Here is a 14,758-nt window from a genome sequence, read left to right as displayed (position 1 = left end):
TTGTACCAATAATGCTAAACAGGCTATGCCATCGTCTCCTGTCTGAAGCTTCTCAGCTAAAGCATGAAAGTAGTCAAGAAGCAACTGAACTGTGTATTTTTCATATGTTCCTGCGCTTTGCATAAAGTTGGAAGTGGAGTAACCTCTTTTGATAGATTCCTCCACTTCCTTGTTCGTTGCATCAGAAGAGGCTGCTTCTTATGAAATGATAATACCACTTGACACCAGCCTTACCATCGAAGTGTCCACCTTGATATTTGTGGTGGGTTCTTCCTGCAATTTTTCAAGTGGATAACATTTTGAAAGAAATGTCAGAGAAACAGGCTTCTCTGTCAACCCACTCATGAGACAGAAGCCCCTGTGATAGTTTTTTCTGAGTGGTAAGGCACACTAGATCATTTTGTCTGTATTGGGAGAAAAAAATCCTCCTTTTCCCTCTGAGAAGTAGTAGTCCAAAAGTCTTCTTTAGGTGATTAAAGACCTCCTTTAATTCTGCCCCTTAGATGCATCCCTCTGAGCTCTCCTCTTTCATGGCCCGGATCAATGTCATGAAGCACCTTAACGTTTTGGACCTAGGAGGGGTTTCTCCTGCAGAAATAAAAGCTGCTTCTGCTTTATTAATCATAATGCATATCAGGCTGAGGATCAGGAGCAGATAGCTCCGTTATCTCTTTCTCTGAAGAGATTTCAGTATTTCGTTTTGCGAAACGTTTTCCTGACTCCGTTTCTGCAGAAGTAAAACTGGCACAACCACTCTCCTCAAGTCATAAATGACAAGTGAGAGAGATGTGCCTGCTGGCTTTATTCAGTTCCTGCATCCCTGTTGCCAAGCAACACAAGCGCAAGAAAAATTGTATTAAGTACGTAATCACTTAATGGAGGAGTAAATAAAAATGCCTGAACAGGTGATGAGGAGAAACAGCCTAAAGGACGGCTCCTGAACAATGAGGTGCATTGCCCACGAAAGCAGAACAATTCTTTTGTGAATGACTGTTTTTCTCTGCCTAAACCACACACATCTTGGATAACGAATATGCATGGTTAAGGCATAGGAAAGTAGACTCAGAATCGGGAGAGGTTGCGGTCAGGTAAGTGGGGCTGGGGTAGGGTTTGGGGGTAGTTTTAGGAACGGGGTGGGGGTAGTTTTAGTTTTTTGGGCTGGGGGTTGGGGTAGTTTTCGTTTTTTAGGGGTGGGGGCTCAGGCTAATTTGTTTTAAGAGTTGCAGTAGTTTTAGGGGTGGGGGTTGGGGTAGTTTTAGGGGTGGGATGGGGGTCGGGGTAACTTTAGTTTTTAGGCATGGGGTATTTGGGTTGGGGTAGTTTTAGGGGTAGGGGGGATCAGGCTAGTTTTAGTTTTGGGTGGGGGTTGCAGTAGTTTGTTTTTAGTGGTGAGGTGGGTGGTCAGGGTAGTTTTAGGTTTCGGTGGGGTGGGTGGTCGGGGTAGTTTTAGGTTTCGGGGGTGGTGGGGAGGTCGGGGTAGTTTTAAGGTTTAGGGGGGGGGGTGGTGGGGAGGTTGGGGTAGTTTTAAGGTTTAGGGGGAGGTGGTGGGGATGTTGGGGTAGTTTTAGGGTTTAGGTGGGGCAGTGGGGAGGGCGGGGTAATTTGTTTTTGGGGGGAGAGTGGGGGTCAGGGGTAGGATTGTTTTAGGGGGGGTGGGAGGAGACTCATGGGGTGGCATGCTGGAACCACGCATGCCGTTCCAGGCATGCCATTACAACGAAAAATCCTTAAGGCATTCATGGTATCAATGCGGTTGTTGTTCTGACTGCTTTCAGGTATGCATGGTTCTAGATTTGTCATTCCGTTGTATATTTGATGATGAGTTTATGACATAGCTATTTTCACAGAGGGAAGCCGCTGGTGCAGGCCTGTCAGAAAAATGCAACTTAATGGCCATCTACTCAGTAGTGAGGAAGACTGTTCAGAGAAAGCTTCACAGCCCAGTCTGTCCGAGTAGAGACTGCAGAGAAAACGTCCCCACCCAGCCTGCTCCTAGGAAGACAGTTGAGAGAAAGCTTCTCCGCCTTACTTTGAGTAACAAGGCATCTTTAGTCTGCACAGTACAGTTATAATGGAGCAGCATGTCAGTGTATCAGTCAGTATGGAGCACCGGTTTTTGAGTTCTGCTTTGCACCACAGATAGACTTTTCTAGTCTTAAAGCAGCCACCAATTAATTGCATTTGCTTGTCATTGTGGCATAATTGTGTGCGTCTTGGTTACATGTATATGGTCTCTCTCTCCACAAGACGTGGATATTTATTAAGGATCTGCATGGTACTGTAGTAAATATTGAAGAGTAAAATCCCAATTCACATCTGTAATATGCATCCTAGCATATGTTCTGTAACTGTATAATTGGGGAAAAAATATAATTCGAAATTACTCATTTTGAATTTTTTTCTGTCTTTTAGGAGGTTGCTGAGCGAACTGTATCCTGGGTAAGCCAAGGAGGTGCAGATGAATCGGAAGAATTTCTCGAATTTGATGAGGAAGTGCTGCGTCAAACTGAATTTCGACATCCGGTAAAGTTTTTAAATTATCTGTGTGCTCCCTGTATGCTTTTATTGTTTGTTCAATGCAGTATTTATAAATATTCCCCGCATTGTACTGTTTACGATTTTCTCAGTCTAAAAGAAGAAAAAAGAAATGTTCTTGCGCCATAATTTGATGCATCGTTTGCAACATTAACAAGGTAGGGTATGGTGAGATACTCTCTGCTATTTCTGCACAGCTGGCATGGCTTGAGCTTTAGCATCCTCCTTAGAGTTAAGTATATTCGGAAGGTGTGTTATTGAGCCTCAAATATTTTTTTAATATTCCAGATTTCTAATGGCATGTTTTAGACGACTGGCCAGCTGACTAATTTAGGCATGCTTGCTGATATTCACCTAACATGCATGAGCTATCTTATTTACGCGTGTGATAATACTAGCGATGTACTTTTGCCTAATGTTTGGAGATTAAGTTGAGACCTCCTGTACCACAAGGGGAAAATATGCTGCCAGTGTCATAGACAGTTAAAAAATTATGATGATTTTATCTAGTTTTCGCATTCCCAGGAGGAGCTAGGATCATGTGGTAAACGAACCCCATGCCCATATTTTTTTTAAAGTGTGTTCTGCTCTCCTTCTCTATCACAAATGGGATGCACTCATTTTTTTATGGAGAGTAAAAATGGAGTGGCAGCGAATGATATTGAACCCAGGTTTCAGAAGAAACGGGCTGCTTGGTCAAATTATATTGTAATCTATTGGACAGAGATGTGTCTACTGGGTGAGGGTGGAGTATCTGACTACTCTGCCCTGCGGTATTGGAAATTGTATGGGCACTCTCTGTGATATATCTCATGACCTATACTCCTATATACCCGAGCCCTCAGGGGAAACTAACTGTTGGTAGCACATTAGTTAGACTAACAAAGAGAAGGCTAGTCCTACGTTGAGTATAGCGTAGCCACTGAAAATGTAATTCCAAATTGTCATTAATTCCTGGCTGTGAAAGGTGTGGGGCTGGATTTGCTTAGAAAATCCCAGGAAGATAAAAGCTTAATCACCTACAGGCATTGTGACAATGGGGAGTCCTAGGAGGAAGAGACATTTTGTCACCTCAGTCGTTTGTACTAGGTAAGTAGCTCCCAGCAGGCGTTACCAGCTCTTACATGAGGGTTGTTGGAAATTTGTCTTTTATGCAGGGTCGCCCCACATTGTTGCCTTATGTTGCTGGACCCTTTTTAGGCCATAGAACTCTCTGCACCTTACCCCTGCTAACCAGGGATAAAGTATTTGTGCTTTCTCTTTCAAACATGTTATATTGGCATATATCTAACTTCCACATTTAATTTAAATACAAATCCCTAGTATATGGTACTACGTGTATCTAGGGCAATTAGATTAAATGCTACTAGTGAGCTGCCTCACTAATTGTGCCTCCTACTAATGTAGTACTGTAAAGCATGCCTTGCACAACCTCGGGGTGCAGCTTTAAACTGTCATTTCAACCTCTCAAAACATGACATGCTTAAACCTTCCTTTTACTACATATAAGTCACCCCTAAGGTCGGCTGTAAATGCCCATGCGGCAAGGTGTATGATATTCGTCAAGTAGGACCTGTATTTATAATGTCTTTCATATCCTGGCAATTACAAACCAATAAATATGTTTTTCAAGGTGACAAGTATGGCTGTCCCTTAGGAAAACACTGGGTTACAAAACCGCTTATACTGCTTAGTTTCAGGTTGGAATTAGCTAGACAGATGTTACAAGGACTCAGTATAATAGTAATTTAGAATCGAACTTAATGGTTGTCACATTTTATATTACAATTTATTTTGGAAATAACACTTTTAGAAAGTTGTTGTTTTGCCAATCTAGAGCCAAAAGGCTTTTCTGTCGGTGTCCATTTGTCACCTTACCCCTAATGGCTTCCCTGGGCTGTAACTGGCCCCTTCATGAGCTTCAAATGATGCCTATCTGGTCACTGGCAGATGAAGCTCACGCCTAGGCCTGCCACCCCTTTGTAGCCCTAGTCAGGCTGGCACCAATCCCACTAGTGGTAGAAGAACTGGACAGAGCTAGGCTGTCATTGGGCATAAAAGTGGACCCCGCAGATCTTTCCTCATAACACTCCTGGACCTATAACCATAGAAGAACTACCCTGTTGTCTGAAACCAGAAGAAAGACTGGATCTTCTTGCTTTGAACCCAGGACCCAAGAAATACCTCAAAGGGACCATTGGCTAACCTCCTGTTTGAGCTACAGGACACCGAAAGCTTCCAGAGGCATTTTCCTGCAACTTCACAGCTGACCAGTACTGCCTGGACTTGCCCTGGACCCTGACGCTGGCCTCTGGTTGCGTAAGTCCTGTCTCCTAAGTGGGGGTCCAAGGTCCTGGACCTTTGGCTAGAGTTATAGAGTATCCTGTCTGTTCCTACACTTCAAAATCAGGGTCGCAGATACTTTTTGCCATCTCTCTGCCTGGAGAACCAACAGACTGGAATTGTTGTCAAAGCCCCAGCCATCGACAAAGAATCCCCAGTCGGACTCCGCTTATTGGTTTACCACACTGAAGGAGATTTGACTACCAGAAAAGTTTCTAAGACTAAATGTAGAAAGCTTTACCAAGACTGATGCCAAGCCGATCAACATTAAGGCCTTGCTGGGCATGAATGCCAGACTTCGCCCACTCTGAGCTTCCCCACCTACATTAACTAGATAACCCTAGTTGACGCCTTTTGGTGCTATTTTTAATTCAAACTTTATAAATCATATCTCCAGTTCTATGTATTGGACTTTTTTATTTGGAGGCATTTTATTTGCTCCATTACTCTAAATTGGTTTGGGATTGTTCTTTTGTTGTGTTTTCACTTCATTACGTTTGGGTACTGCACAACCACTTTACACATTGACTCCAAGTGAAACCTGACTGCTTTATGCCAAGCTTCCAGGGCTAGGCAGAGGTTTATTTAGTGACATTAGTGGCTCACCCCAACAAGGACTGAGATTATTATGTGAATATTGTTTGGCGTGGGTTCTCACTAAATTCTGACAAGGGCCAGTATGTTTGAAAAGGAAGGCTATCAAACCTCTAACCTCTGTTTATCAATGAATAAATAACCCATTCAGCCTACACTCTGAGCATCCTCTAACTTGGTAAATTGTTACATGCTACTGGCAGTTCCAAGTATCCAAATTTTCGTAATTAACATTCCGTTTCAAAAGACTGCTGAGTTTTAATGAACTGGCTTGCCATAGAATTATGCAAGACTCACCTGGAGAGGGGCTGTGGCTCTGCCTGATTTTGGGAGCCAGGAATATATGATTTTCCTGAGCAGAAGTTGTGCGCTTCCTCTGAAAGAATGCTTGTATTGCGCTCCTATTGGTTACTGAAGGGTTTTCATGGCTGCTGCTTTAAAACGTGAAGACGTGGTGGCATGCAAGGTAAATCCTCATAATGCTGCTATCCCATTGTTTAATATTTGTTAGTAGATACTGTGGACGTCAAAAGAGAATGCCTCGCATTCCTATCAGCTGAATGCTTTGAAGTCCCATTTGGCTATTCATGGTTCTTGTGGAGGTGCAGTTTAGGGTGCTATAGTTAAACTATAAACCTTAAAGGGGGACTATAGAGGTAGGTCTAAGGATATGCTTGCCTTGAATAAGTATAATATATAGGGCTGCGTGGAACTGGTGGAGTTTCACTTTGTGGAATTCCGCAGAGTTGCATTAAAACTGAGATTCCACGGAGTTCCGCAAGTGGTGGAATTGGCAAGTAACCTGCCCTGGTATCAAGCAGTTTAGAGGCAAACTAAAAGTAAACAGAGCAACTCCACACCACTATGGCTCTAAGCTAAAGAACAAAAAAAATACAGTAATGTCTCAAACATTTACTCCTTTTATGTGACTCCTAAATATGAAGGGGAAAAACATAAATATCGCCCACTGTTGATGGGGGGGAAAAAGGACAGATGTACAATCCAAAGCAAAGCACTAAGAAAAGTACTGTCCCTTTAAGAACATGTCATACAGAATAATAACGCTCAAACAGCACAAGAGTAAAAAAGTACAATGAAATAACGCATACCGACTTTGTCCGTGGTGGTGGGAAGCTGGAGAGGCTCAGGGAATAGCATTTGGGGGGGGGGGGGGGGGAAGAAGAGGGGGCAGGTGTGAGGAGCCCTAGAGAAGAAGCACTGATTCCTCCACAGATGGTAGCTGCTGAGGGGGGTTCTAAAACTGCTAGGGATGCTGGACCGGTCCTGAAGCTGAACACAGTAAAGCTTCAGGGTGTTGGAGAGCTTTGGGAGAGGTGCTGAAGCTTTGCATGGGTGGAGAGGGCTGTCGGAAGGAGGTTGAGCTCACCCCTGGCCCTGCTGGGCATTGTTGAGGCTGCCCTAGCTGGCTTGAATCCCATTTGCCTCTCTATGGCATCTCCAGAGTCTAACCCGCTTCTCTCTCTCTGGGCAGCACCGGAAACTACACAGGCTCTGATGAATCAGTCACTTCACCTCTCATGCATGGGCAGGGTGCATGATTCTGGTTCGAGACTTGCCAAATGTTCTGGCAGTCCGAGTCCCCTCCTCTCACCTCCTGAGTCCTGCGCAGCAAACTCTATCATTGACAACGCCATAATTCTCTGCTTCCTTCAGAGTCCTGCTTTGTTTCCACCACTAACCTTTTCTGTCCTTCACTGTGACTTGTGTGACTAGGCCTCTTTCAGTCCCCTTTCAAGGATGATGGTTAGTTTACGTTGTTTCTTACAGGAAGTCTGACTGTAAAGAGTAAAGACAGAGTTCCAAGAACTCTTGTGAGGAAGCACCTTTGTTCAGCAGGAGGCCAGTCCGGATCAATTTATTAGAGGTGGGTCAGTAAATTCTGCCATGTGACACTTGACGGAGTTTTTGCTGAACTCCGTGCTCCAAGTGGAGCGCAGAGTGGCAAAATTCCATGCACTTCACTTGTGTAGCAGAGTTTACCGCCCACCCTTAGTTGTGGAGGAGGGAAAAACAGCAGCACTACCACCTTTGTGTGTATAAAAGGCTGCTTTATTGGAAAAAGGTGCACTCACAAATCAATACCCTTGGCTTCCAGCCTCACAAAACTAAAACCTCACTATACATCACTTCACCTAACCAAAACGCTTCCCCCTCCCCTACTTTACCCTTCCCCCTCTCTTCCCCTTAAACTTGCAGATCGCTAATCCTGTCATCCTTAGCCGTCAATTACCTTAACAGTCATTTGCTGCCGTCTATCTCTCGAACCTGCAAGTCTCCAACCCCTATTGCCCAATTTGTTATCTTTGTTTCCCTGCTGCAGTCCACCCCCTTTCAAATGTGAACTTGTCTTGGCATGTGTCCTGTCCATCCGTTATCGTTATCACGTGAACAGTCTCTGTCTCCACCACCATAAAAGGAGGGGAAACCCTCTCTTTTCTGCCCCCCAGCCGCCGCGATCACCTTACTTTGCCAACGCCGACAACAGCCGCCATCTCCTTATTCCGACCCAACGCATCCATTATGATTCCTTAAACAACTCTTTTAAAATTTCTTTGAGCTGGAGCAGGTACAATTCCATGCCCATAAAGGACAAGTGTACTCCATTGCTCTGAAAAAAAACTCCTGATCTTCAAAACGCAAGTGCCTGTGTTCTAAGTAGGTAATTCGTTTCTCCAAGCAATACAAACGCATTTCCTTATTGATTTTCCTACAAGCTTTCTCAATAGCACTGGGCCTCCGTGCCCCTCTCCACACCCTACGAGGAATAAAGGCTGCCCATACTATGTGGCAGCCATACCACTGCCTCTGAATTTCATACAGGTCCCTCTTCATGTCCTTCATAATGTCAAAACCTGTCCTCCGCACCAAATCATTTTCACCCAAGTGGATGAGCACCACATCAGGACAAAACCCTTGCCCTTTAACCCGCTGCAAAGTCCCCAACAGCTCCCACCAAACCATACCCCCTTTCCCTCCCAACGAACGCGGTACCTGTCCCTGTCCAAACCTAAATTGCCCCCAATAACCGTCGTCCGCACTTGTCTCCAGGCCTACTTGATAAAGGAATGTCCAACGACCAGATGGAGATGCATCGCACAGCTGGTCCGGGCACTGAACCTGCAGCAGGAAAGAAAAAAGTTACTACTTGTAGGAAGTTGGCTCTGTATGTACTATTTCAAAGTAAAAAATAGCATGCACAGAGTCCAAGGGTTCCCCTTAGAGGTAAGATAGTGGCAAAAAGAGATAATTCTAATGCTCTATTTTGTGGTAGTGTGGTCGAGCAGTAGGCTTATCAGAGGGTAGTGTTAAGCATTTGTTGTACACACACAGGCAATAAATGGGGAACACACACTCAAAGACAATTCCAGGCCAATAGGTTTTTATATAGCAAAATATATTTTCTTAGTTTATTTTAAGAACCACAGGTTCAAGATTTACAAACAATACTTTAAATGAAAGGTATTTCACTTAGGAACTTTAGGAACTTTGAATTAGCAAAATAGAATATACAGTTTTCACACAAATGGCAATAAGCTATTTTAAAACTGGACACCGTGCAATTTTCAACAGTTCCTGGGGGAGGTAAGTGTTTGTTAGTTTTGCAGGTAAGTAAACCACCTACAGGGTTCAAAGGTGGGTCCAAGGTAGCCCACCGTTGGGGGTTCAGGGTAACCCCAAAGTTACCACACCAGCAGCTCAGGGGCGGGCAGGTGCAGAGGTCAAAGTGGTGCCCAAAACGCATAGGCTTCAATGCAGAAGGGGGTGCCCCGGTTCCAGTCTGCCAGCAGGTAAGTACCCGCGTCTTCGGAGGGCAGACCAGGGGGGTTTTGTAGGGCACCGGGGGGGGACACAAGTCAGCACAAAACGTACACCCTCAGCGGCACGGGGGCGGCCGGGTGCAGTGTGCAAACAGGCATCGGGTTTGCAATGTAGTTCAATGGGAGACCTAGGGGTCTCTTCAGCGATGCAGGCAAGGGGGGGGCTCCTTAGGGTAGCGACCACCTGGGCAAGGGAGAGGGCCACCTGGGGGTCGCTCCTGCACTGGAGGTCGGATCCTTCAGGTCCTGGGGGCTGCGGGTGCAGCATCCTTACCAGGCGTCGGGTTCTTAGAAGCAGGCAGTCGCGGTCAGGGGGAGCCTCTGGATTCCCTCTGCAGGAGTCGCTGTGGGGGCTCAAGGGGGTAACCATGCCAAGGAGGCATTTCCTTACACAACCCCCCCCCCTCCAAACGAAAGAGGATGAGACTAACCTTTCCCAAGAGAGTCTTCATTTTCTAAGTGGAAGAACCCGGAAAGGCCATCTGCATTGGCATGGGCAGTCCCAGGTCTGTGTTCCACTATAAAGTCCATTCCCTGTAGGGAGATTGACCACCTCAACAGTTTTGGATTTTCACCTTTCATTTGCATTAGCCATCTGAGAGGTCTGTGGTCAGTTTGAACTACAAAGTGAGTACCAAAGAGGTATGGTCTCAGCTTCTTCAGGGACCAAACCACAGCAAAGGCCTCCCTCTCAATGGCACTCCAACGCTGCTCCCTGGGGAGTAACCTCCTGCTAATGAAAGCAACAGGCTGGTCAAGGCCATCATCATTTGTTTGGGACAAAACTGCCCCCATCCCATGTTCAGAGGCATCAGTCTGCACAATGACCTGCTTGGAGTAATCTGGAGCTTTGAGAGCTGGTGCTGTGCACATTGCTTGTTTCAGGGTGTCAAAGGCCTGTTGGCATTCTACAGTCTAGTTTACCTTCTTGGGCATTTTCTTGGAGGTAAGTTCTGTGAGGGGTGTCACTATGGATCCATATCCCTTCACAAACCTCCTGTAGTACCCAGTCAAGCCAAGGAATGCCCTGACTTGAGTCTGGGTTTTTGGAGCTGCCCAGTCCAGAATAGTCTGGATCTTGGGCTGGAGTGGCTGAACTTGGCCTCCACCTACAAGGTGTCCCAAGTAAACCACAGTTCCCTGCCCTATCTGGCATTTGGATGCCTTGATAGAGTGGCCTGCTGCTTGCAGGGCCTTCAAAACCTTCTTCAGGTGGACCAGGTGATCCTGCCAGCTGGAGCTGAAGACAGCAATATCGTCAAGATAAGCTGCACTAAAGGACTCCAAGTCAGCAAGGACTTGATTCACCAACCTTTGGAAGGTGGCAGGGGCATTCTTTAAACCAAAGGGCATAACAGTAAACTGATAATGCCCATCAGGTGTGGAGAATGCTGTCTTTTCTTTTGCTCCTGGTGCCATTTTGATTTGCCAGTACCCTGCTGTCAAGTCAAAGGTACTTAAGAATTTGGCAGCACCCAATTTGTCAATCAGTTCATCAGCCCTTGGAATGGGATGGGCATCTGTCTTGGTGACAGAATTAAGTCCTCTGTAGTCCACACAGAACCTCATCTCTCTCTTTCCATCTTTGGTGTGAGGTTTGGGGACTAAGACCACTGGGCTAGCCCAGGGGCTGTCAGTGCTCAATGACTCCCAATTCCAGCATCTTGTGGACTTCCACCTTGATGATTTCCTTAACTTGGTCAGACTGTGTGAACATTTTGTTTTTGACAGGCATGCTGGTTCCTGTGTCCACATCATGGGTACACAGGTGTGTCTGACCAGGGGTTAGGGAAAAGAGCTCAACAAACTGTTGCAGGACCTTCCTACAGTCAGATTGCTGTGGGCCAGAGAGGGTGTCTGAATAGATCACTCCATCAACTGAGCCATCTTTTGGGTCTGTGGAGAGGAGATCAGGGAGAGGTTCTCTCTCAGCTTCCTGGGCCTCATCTGTTACCATCAACAGATTCACATCAGCCCTGTCATGGAAGAGTTTGAGACGGTTCACATGGATCACCCTTTTGGGGGTCCTGCTAGTGCCTAGGTCTACCAGGTAGGTGACCTGACTCTTCCTCTCTAGCACTGGGTAAGGGCTACTCCATCTGTCGTGAAGTGCCCTGGGAGCCACAGGCTCCAGAACCCAGACTTTCTGCCCTGGCTGAAACTCAACCATAGCAGCCTTTTGGTCATACCACATCTTCTGGAGTTGTTGGCTGGCCTCAAGGTTTTTATTTGCCTTTTCCATATACTCTGCCATCCTTGAACGTAGGCCTTGTACATAGTCCACTATATCTTGGTTAGGCTCATGAATTGGTCTCTCCCAGCCTTCTTTTACAAGAGCTATTTGTCCCCTGACCAGGATGGCCAAACAGAAGTTCAAAGGGGGAAAACCCTACTCCCTTCTGAGGCACCTCTCTGTAGGCGAAAAGCAGACCTGGCAAGAGGACATCCCATCTCCTTTTGAGTTTTTCAGGGAGCCCCATGATCATGCCTTTCAATGTCTTGTTAAATCTTTCTATAAGACCATTGGTTTGTGGATGGTATGGTGTGGTGAATTTGTAAGTCACCCCACACTCATTCCACATATGCTTCAGGTATGCTGACATGAAGTTGGTACCTCTGTCAGACACCACCTCCTTAGGAAATCCCACTCTGGTAAAAAATAACAATGAGTGCTTTGGCTACTGCAGTGGCAGTAGTCGACCTAAGGGGAATTGCTTCAGGGTATCTAGTAGCATGATCCACTACTACTAGTATGTATTGGTTCCCTGAGGCTGTGGGAGGTTCAAGTGGACCCACTATGTCCACACCCACTCTTTCAAAGGGGACCCCCACCACTGGAAGTGGAATGAGGGGGGCCTTTGGGTGTCCACCTGTCTTACCACTGGCTTGACAGGTGGCACGGGAGACACAAAACTCCTTTACCTTCTGGGACATGTTGGGCCAATAGAAGTGGCTGACTAATCTCTCCCACGTCTTGGTCTGTCCCAAATGCCCAGCAAGAGGAATATCATGAGCTAAGGTCAGAATGAACTCCCAAAACTCCTAAAGCACTACCACTCTCCTAGTGGCACCAGGTTTGGGATCTCTTGCCTCAGTGTAAAGGAGTCCATCTTCCCAATAGACTCTATGTGTTCCTGTTATTTTTCCTTTGGACTCTTCAGCAGCTTGCTGCCTAAGGCCTTCAAGAGCGGGACAGGTTTCTTGCCCCTTACACAACTGTTCCCTTGAGGGTCCCCCTGGGCCTAGGAGCACAACCTGATAAGGTTCTAACTCCATTGGCTCAGTTCCCTCAGAGGGCAGAACTTCTTCCTGGGAAGAGAGGCTCTCTTTCTCTTGTTGTGTTGAAGCTGGTTCCCCAGTCTTCTTTCCTTTTCTCTTGGAGGGTTGGGCCCTTTTTCCAGGCTCCAACACCACTTTTTCACCCTGTGCCTTGCACTGTGCCCTTGTCTTGACACACACCAGTTCAGGGATACCCAGCATGGCTGCATGGGTTTTGAGTTCTACCTCAGCCCATGCTGAGGACTCCAGGTCATTTCCAAGCAAACAGTCTACAGGGATATTTGAGGAGACCACCACCTGTTTCAGGCCATTGACCCCTCCCCACTCTAAAGTTACCATAGCCATGGGATGTACTTTAGTCTGATTGTCAGCGTTGGTGACTGGATAAGTTTGTCCAGCAAGGTATTGACCAGGGGAAACCAGTTTCTCGGTCACCATGGTGACACTGGCACCTGTATCCCTCAGGCCTTCTACACTTGTCCCATTAATTAAGAGTTGCTGCCTGTATTTTTTCAAATTAGGGGGCCAGGCAGCCAGTGTGGCTAAATCCACCCCACCCTCAGAGACTAATGTAGCTTCAGTGTGGACCCTGATTTGCTCTGGGCACACTGTTGATCCCACTTGGAGACTGGCCATTCCAGTGTTAGCTGGAGTAGTTAGAAGTGGAACCTTTCTTGGGACAGGCCTTGTCTCCAGTTTGGTGTCCTGGCTGATTACAGCTATGACACCAGGCCTTTTTGGGATAAAAGTTTTTACCCTTGTACCCAAAATTGGATTGTGAAGAGGCTCTGGGCCCTCCCTCCTGAGCAGGTTTTTGGGGCCCTATAGAAGACTCTTTACTTTTTCCCTTGGATGTCTCAACACTCTTCCCCTGGGGAGTCTTTGTGACCCCTTTCTTTTTGTCACCCCCTGTGGAAGTCTTGGTCACCCTAGTCTTGACCCAATGGTCCACGTTCTTTCCCAATTCTTGGGGAGAAATTGGTCCTAGGTCTATCAGATGCTGTTGCAGTTTATCATTGAAACAATTACTTAACAGCTGTTCTTTCAAAAATAAATTGTACAGCCCATCATAATCATTTACACCACTGCCATGAATCCAACCATCCAGTGTTTTCACTGAGTAGTCTGCAAAATCAACCCAGGTCTGGCTCGAGGATTTTTTAGCCCCCTTGAACCTAATTCTATACTCCTCAGTGGAGAATCCAAAGCCCTCATTCAGGGTAGCCTTCATGAGGTCATAGGATTCTGCATCTTTTCCAGAGTGTGAGGAGTCTATCCCTACACTTTCCAGTGAACATTTCCCAAAGGAGAGCACCCCAGTGAGATCTGTTTACTTTTCTGGTTACACAAGCCCTCTCAAAAGCTGTGAACCATTTGGTGATGTCATCACCATCTTCATATTTAGTTACAATCCCTTTTGGGATTTTCAACATGTCAGGAGAATCTCTGACCCTATTTATGTTGCTGCCACCATTGATGGGACCTAGGCCCATCTCTTGTCTTTCCCTTTCTATGGCTAGGAGCTGTCTCTCTAAAGCCAATCGTTTGACCATCCTGGCTAACAGGAGGTCATCTTCATTGAGGCTGCCCTCAATGCTTCCAGAGTTGCTGGACTCTCCTGTGAGAGAAGAAGCATCTCTGACTATCACATTTGGAGTCCGGGTTTGAGAGACCCTGGGCTCCCTATCTAGGACTGGAGGTGGGAAATCCTCCATGTCACTAGGGTCCCCCTCTGTGAGGCCATCATCAGAGGGGTTGTTTTTAGCAAACTCTGCCAAAAGCTCCTGGAGCTGTACTTTGGTAGGGTTTGAACCAGTTTTAATCTTTTTGATTTTGCAGAGAGACCTTAACTCTGACATCCTAAGATGCAGGTAAGGGGTGAGGTTTAGTTCCATCACAATCTCTTCTGCAGCAGACATTGTTTCTAAAAGTTGGAATACTTTTTAAGAATCTAAAACTATCTCTGGAACTTAATTCAAACTTTTACAAAACTTTTAAACTCTAAAAGAAATGCTAACAGGGACTAACACAAGGCCCTAGCAGGACTTTTAAAAATTTAGAAAAATAGCTCAAATTTCAAAAATCAGTTTCTAATGACAATTTTTGGAATTTAGTCGTGTGATCAGGTATTGGCCGAGTAGTCCAGCAAATGCAAAGTCTTGTACCCC

The 14,758-nt window shown here is 46.1% G+C and overlaps 1 protein-coding gene across 3 annotated transcripts in view; it reads left to right on the top strand.

Moving 5' to 3' along the window:
- The window catches only part of LOC138284127 (lamin-B3-like), a 225,792-nt gene that overhangs the window by 163,724 nt on the left and 47,310 nt on the right, over positions 1–14,758 (top strand). For 2 of the 3 annotated variants that reach the window (XM_069222568.1, XM_069222569.1), the window contains exons 10-11: positions 2,413–2,523; positions 2,628–2,693. In XM_069222568.1, coding sequence (XP_069078669.1) covers positions 2,413–2,523; positions 2,628–2,669 — 153 coding nt within the window. In that variant the 3' untranslated portion in view covers positions 2,670–2,693. The remainder of the gene's footprint in view (positions 1–2,412; positions 2,524–2,627; positions 2,694–14,758) is intronic. The other variant, XM_069222571.1, reaches the window with a different exon arrangement.

The sequence above is a fragment of the Pleurodeles waltl genome, chromosome 3_1 (assembly GCF_031143425.1).
Source record: "Pleurodeles waltl isolate 20211129_DDA chromosome 3_1, aPleWal1.hap1.20221129, whole genome shotgun sequence".
Taxonomy (NCBI): Eukaryota; Metazoa; Chordata; class Amphibia; order Caudata; family Salamandridae; genus Pleurodeles; species Pleurodeles waltl.
Note: the sequence above shows the minus strand (reverse complement) of the source record. Positions and strands in the feature narration are given on the sequence as shown.